The following is a 5,965-nucleotide window of genomic DNA, read 5'->3' as shown; positions in this document are numbered from 1 at the left end:
CAGTAAGCATTATTAAAACTTTTTATTATTATTATTTTATTTTAAGAAACGGAACAAAAGCAATCAAGAAAAGTGAATTAATGTTAAAATCTTGCTTTCATTTTGTTATTAAAAAACAAATTATAAATATATTTGTTAGTTAATAATAGTAGAATACTTAATTTATCTTACGTTAAATGAAATCTATACCACATTTTAAAATGATTATATAATTTCATCGTAAATAGTTATATAGATTTATAAATAAAGATTTTGAGTAGATAAAAACAAAGTTTAATAATTGTTTTACTCGAAGTATCAAACACAAATTCGTGTTAATAACAACCACTTGGCTTTTTTCCACCTTTATTTAGTTGATACGGTACACGTTTCGGGCCTTATGCCCCTCATCAGAACTAAAATAATATAAAATAATGTATACAGCGTTTTTACCGACAAGTTATATAAACATTTAAACGTATATAACATACCAGTTCTTCCCCCAGTATGGCACTTGTACACGGTAAGTTTGGACATTACAAACTCGAGGATAAAAGTTATAAAATTCTTTTACATCTGTTTTGAGTTAAAAAGTACAACTATTTAATATAACAATAAATTTACATTAACTGTGAATAAAACTGGGACAAGTTCTTACTTTGTTGTTCTCTTGCACTTCTTAGTAGATGGTTAATACACAGTACATTTTCAAAGGTCGTTCGAGCACTTTTGGCTCGTTTATGTTGAGACAGAATCCAGAAAATTTTTTAAAAGACAAATTTGTAGACCAACTTTGGTCTACAAATTTGTCTTTAAAGAAATTTTCTGGATTCTGTCTCAACATAAACGAGCCAAAAGTGCTCGAACGACCTTTGAAAATGTACTGTGTATTAACCATCTACTAAGAAGTGCAAGAGAACAACAAAGTAAGAACTTGTCCCAGTTTTATTCACAGTTAATGTAAATTTATTGTTATATTAAATAGTTGTACTTTTTAACTCAAAACAGATGTAAAAGAATTTTATAACTTTTATCCTCGAGTTTGTAATGTCCAAACTTACCGTGTACAAGTGCCATACTGGGGGAAGAACTGGTATGTTATATACGTTTAAATGTTTATATAACTTGTCGGTAAAAACGCTGTATACATTATTTTATATTATTTTAGTTGCTGATGAGGGGCATAAGGCCCGAAACGTGTACCGTATCAACTAAATAAAGGTGGAAAAAAGCCAAGTGGTTGTTATTAACACGAATTTGTGTTTGATACTTCGAAGAATAATACAACACGGTTTCACAAAAATCAATTGTTTTACTATTTAAAATAAAAGTTTAATTTTGTCTTTATTTGCATTCCAAATTAACATTTGCAAGAATCGTATCGAATTGCGAGTAGAATTTGTGAAGTCCAAAAATTGCGGAAAGTTCTCTTCTGTACTTTTACTGATTCATTTACTTTAATACAGTAGACCCCCTATAACACGGTAGATACGTTCCGTGTTATATGAATTCGTGTTGTACGAATCACTTAAATACATGAGCCAATCACAGCCCGTCTGCCTGGCTGTGATTGGCTCATGTATTTAAGTGACTCGTACAACACAAGAGTATAACGTAAGAGATGTTCAATTATCAAGCTTTTGATTCCCTATTATGAAAAGCTCGATTTTTTCCACATTTTAAGCTGAAATGATCCATTTTAGGGGAGTCAGAATAGTCATGAGTACTTATCTAATAAGTTATGCTTAGACCGATCCGAATGAGTTCAAAGTAGACATATCTGTCATATTGAAAAATAGAGCAACTGACCTACTTCTGGTCATTCATTTCACCATTTCATGGTGTAGCATGTGATCTTTTAATGGTCTTATTGTATATAGATGCAACGTAATCTGAAATGTTGTTTGGATTGTTGGAAATGTTAGATATGATATGTTTCGTACTGTAATGATGTTCTTTGACCTACAACTAAATTTGCATCGAACTCAAGAGAAAAGAATCGTAATTATGGTAGATGCGGAGGGAATATCAGTATCACATTTCCTTCAAGTTACACCAAGTTTTATTAGTTCATCAGCGAATATTTTGTTTGTGAGTAAACCGTAATTTATACTATATACGTCCTGTATTTATATTCAAATTTATGTACAGTAATTGAACTATTTCATCGTTTCCTTCATATGCGCATCAATTTTTTAAAGGAAACTTTCTTTCTTATATTCTTAATTAATTTAATTGTTTTTCCTGACACCGGGTAAGAAAGATATTTCACGTTTTACCTTGCGATAATAAGATATAGCCCTCCTTTTTAAATTTTATTTTATACGTATCAAGTAGAGAGGTTGTGGATTCGTCGATAGGGTGATCGTTAATTCAATAAATATAAATAGACAGATTAAACAATAACAACTAAAATGTTAATAAGGTAATAAAAATACATAAAATAAAGATAGTCTATCAAAATATCTACTCTAAACACTATAACTCTAAATTGAGAGAGGAGAGTTTACAATATTATTTAAATATAATACAGTACCTCTTAATAATTATTTCAAAAAGTTTCTAATTTAATATTGAAATATTATATTAATCTTATAAAATATCAACATCCATATTCAGATTCTCACATAAGCATGAATCCACTAGAATATACACTAAGAAAGAATTTTTGGAAACTGTCCCCCGTGGGGGAGAGGGAAAGAATTAAGGCTTATCCTAAAAAACTCAGTTTCTACTGTACTATTTTAAATGCAATTTTTTGTTTTTAACTGCGCTTTAGTAGGGTACTTCATTTAGTATGGTACCACGTGGGGATGAAAGAAGTGCATTCCTTAACAATGGAAGTGTTATGAATGGAAGTGTTAAGAGAAAGCGACGTGCAACATTTACAGGCGAAAATGCGGTATGTTGAGTTTTTGCGGGAAATCCAACATATTTTTAGAGCCATCTAAAAATTTTCTAATTAGTTTGGAAATAGGGGGACCTAATTCTTGCATTCTGCGAAAACGGGTAAGATTGGCTGTAACGTGATAATCTTAATCTCCGCTAAAGTTAGTTTTTGCCCGACCAACGCCGGGCTTATCTGGTGGTATTATATAGGAAACATGAAATACAATTTTCCTGTAATCTGAAGAAATTTTTGAAATGAAAGTGAATGAGGAAATGTACTTAAATTTTACCAAACTAAAACATTATCAGAAATTTGCAGATTTGTTCTAATATTACGAGGTTGATTATTATAAAGAATATGGAGAAAATGGTTGAAATCATAGCACATAAAGAAACATTAATAGAATTTTACACACATTTTTCTGAATACGAAACATGGAAACTTAAATAAAATAAATTTCAATGTAAGTTCCAATTGTGACTATTCACTTTTGGCTATAATATAATCACTTTGGCAAAGTCACCACATTAGGATACATGACTGATCAGAATTACTTTCATTATGAATATATATATATATATATTTATTTATTTATTACGACCACCACACTAGTAATTCGGTACACGAGGGAAAAAATATAAGCATATAATTTTGGACATATTCATTTCAACTTGCACAACCCGGAGAAATATTAATTAACCCCAGAGCCCGGAGATAACTCACCAAATCCCGGAGTCTCCGGGTCAAACCTGGATAGGTGGCAACCCTAGTTATGACCCTTAATACTCATTGCAAATTGAAGTGTGAGAACACAAGGTAGACCTTGAATCCTCCTACACAATCAATTCTGCAAATAATTTTCGATTATATTTTACATTTAAAGTTACAACGAAAATACTTTATAGTAACACGAGTTAGTTGAAGTCTGTAAAAAAATGTTTATTGAAATAATATTTTCTAATTAAGTATTTTGATTAAACATCAAATATGCATCTAAGAAAATAAATTATGTTATTACCTTTTTTATTTTTTATATTATTTTTTTCTTATTAGAGAGATGCGTATCAGGCTCGATATATTGAACTTCACTACGTGAACGTGAATGTCATCATCAAGGCTTTTCTAAGCATTTTATTTCCACTTTTACCAAGTAAACTGAGAGACAGAGTAAGTATCTCTAATTATTTATTAGTTCACATTAAATATTATATTTATTTTTGTTAATGCTTTTTCTTCTCTTATATAAATAAAGACGTCTTAAAATTTGTTAATAAAAGACATAATATTCCTAGATATATAAGACTTTTTTGTGTAAATACATTAAAAATTTGGCCTTTACTTCTGCATGACATTTAATCGAACACAGTTTATCATCTTCTTAGATACTTGTAAAGGTTTTCTGAGCTTAAACGTTTTTTATTTGGAAAACTAAGTCAATTCATCTGACTAATATTAATCTACAATTATTTTTCTACTAGTAACATGAAATAAAAACATAATAGCAAATGAATGTGAGGAGTAAAATTACAGATAATCTCGGTTAAAATCATTTTAAATGAAACGAAGTAGTGAAATAAATGAAATGTAAATGGCTAATCTATATTAAGTAAGCTTCGAACCGATGTCTGTATATACTGTATACATAATATTGTTTTTCATAATACGTAAAAAATTGTAGTTTATAATGAATTTACTTTCTTATTAGAGAGGAAAATAAATTAAAAATAATTTGTACTTATTGCAACGAAAATCAATTATATTAACTGTTTTGTAAATTACAGGTGCATCTTCATTCTGATATGTCAACACTACACGAATTTATAAGTCCCGATTGTCTGCCGTTGGAATACGGTGGAAATTTGCCAAGTTTCGATCCGACTGCAGCCAATAATATGTTAAAAGCTAACGAAGAATTCTTTCGAAAAAACGAAGAATATGTGAAGTTGTACGAAGAACAAAAGAATAAAAATTTCAGCCAAGGCACGTTTCGCTACGTTCGTGAAGATATTGAAGACGAAAAGTTGAAGCAACTGATAGAAAAATCTGAAGAAAGATATAAATGTTATTCTCATGATCCAGAAGCATTTTTGGATGCTATGAAAGAAGATTCTGAATTTGAAATTACACATTTCTAAATGATATAAACGTAGTCTTCTAATGTATATTCATGTAAACGTATTTCAATTAAATCTAAGAAATAATCCGTATGATTACAGTTGATAATAAATTAAGTATAAAATAAGCATATAAATGTTATTAATTTAAAGATTTATACATAGCAAGTCATTGTTTTTTGGATGCAAATGTTAAGAAAAAGTCGAATTTCTAAAAAGTATCAATGAATTTAATTAATAACATTTGTACTTTTTATTGTACTGTACATTTACTATAACCGATTTTAAAATGTTATACTCTTAAAATTTATATTTATATTAATGTATATTTTCGCTGAAAAATGATAAATCGTAGAAATTTTCAACAATTAAATAAAATTATTCATTTGTCTTTACAAAGGTTATATGTTACGTAAGGGTTTATCACACCGAGTGTCCAATGTAAGACATTTTAGAAATTCTTTAAAATTGGGTACTGTAGCAAAATAAAGAATTTTAAAATGTATTAGATTGGTGACTAGGTGTGATAAAGTCTTACGTAAGATAACCTTTGTAGTTATATAAATCAAACAATATACTAATCGTTGATCTTCTCCTGGGAGAAAAGATACTGGCCACTACTAGTTAATAGTGGTCTACTATTAATATTTGAAAAGTGATCCGTGTTAGACCTGTTTTTGATGGACTTGCATGTGTTCCAAGTTGCTAACTTTAAGGTCCGAAATACTTTATGTAAAACTTATTTAGATTTAAAAAATCTTGTAAAAATGATTGAATGCTTTTGTGTGATAACAAAGTGTTGAAATTTTGGTAACAGATTGTATAAACTACGTGGGAAGTATATTCTCGTAACTATTGCGTTTATAGAAAAATTGTCGACTGTATTTTGAAAAAATTGTAAACCTATAAATTCCGACTGTAGTTACCCATTAGTCTGTATATTTGTTAATCCTTCCTTAATTCCGAGAAAGGAGTTAGATAT

The 5,965-nt window shown here is 29.2% G+C and overlaps 1 protein-coding gene across 1 annotated transcript; it reads left to right on the top strand.

Annotated features, from left to right (window-relative positions):
* Positions 1–1,907: 1,907 nt before the first annotated feature.
* LOC136981737 (alpha-tocopherol transfer protein-like) lies at positions 1,908–5,076 on the top strand. The gene is made up of 3 exons (XM_067278089.1): positions 1,908–2,070; positions 3,923–4,036; positions 4,651–5,076. Exons 1-3 carry the CDS (start codon positions 1,912–1,914, stop codon positions 5,002–5,004), a joined length of 627 nt encoding a protein of 208 aa, XP_067134190.1. The 5' UTR covers positions 1,908–1,911; the 3' UTR covers positions 5,005–5,076.
* Positions 5,077–5,965: the final 889 nt, after the last annotated feature.

This window comes from Centruroides vittatus, unplaced genomic scaffold (genome assembly GCF_030686945.1).
Source record: "Centruroides vittatus isolate TY-2023 unplaced genomic scaffold, ASM3068694v2 contig_790, whole genome shotgun sequence".
In the NCBI taxonomy this organism is placed as follows: Eukaryota; Metazoa; Arthropoda; class Arachnida; order Scorpiones; family Buthidae; genus Centruroides; species Centruroides vittatus.
Note: the sequence above shows the minus strand (reverse complement) of the source record. Positions and strands in the feature narration are given on the sequence as shown.

What these genes read in the sequence shown, in the direction of transcription:
- LOC136981737 (XM_067278089.1), top strand. Translation starts at nt 1,912, where the DNA reads ATGTTTCGTACTGTAATGATGTTCTTTGACCTACAACTAAATTTGCAT. An exon ending in CATCAGCGAATATTTTGTTT is followed by an intron (nt 2,071 to 3,922) that starts GTGAGTAAACCG and finishes TTTTCTTATTAG; the next exon opens with AGAGATGCGTATCAGGCTCG. An exon ending in CAAGTAAACTGAGAGACAGA is followed by an intron (nt 4,037 to 4,650) that starts GTAAGTATCTCT and finishes TGTAAATTACAG; the next exon opens with GTGCATCTTCATTCTGATAT.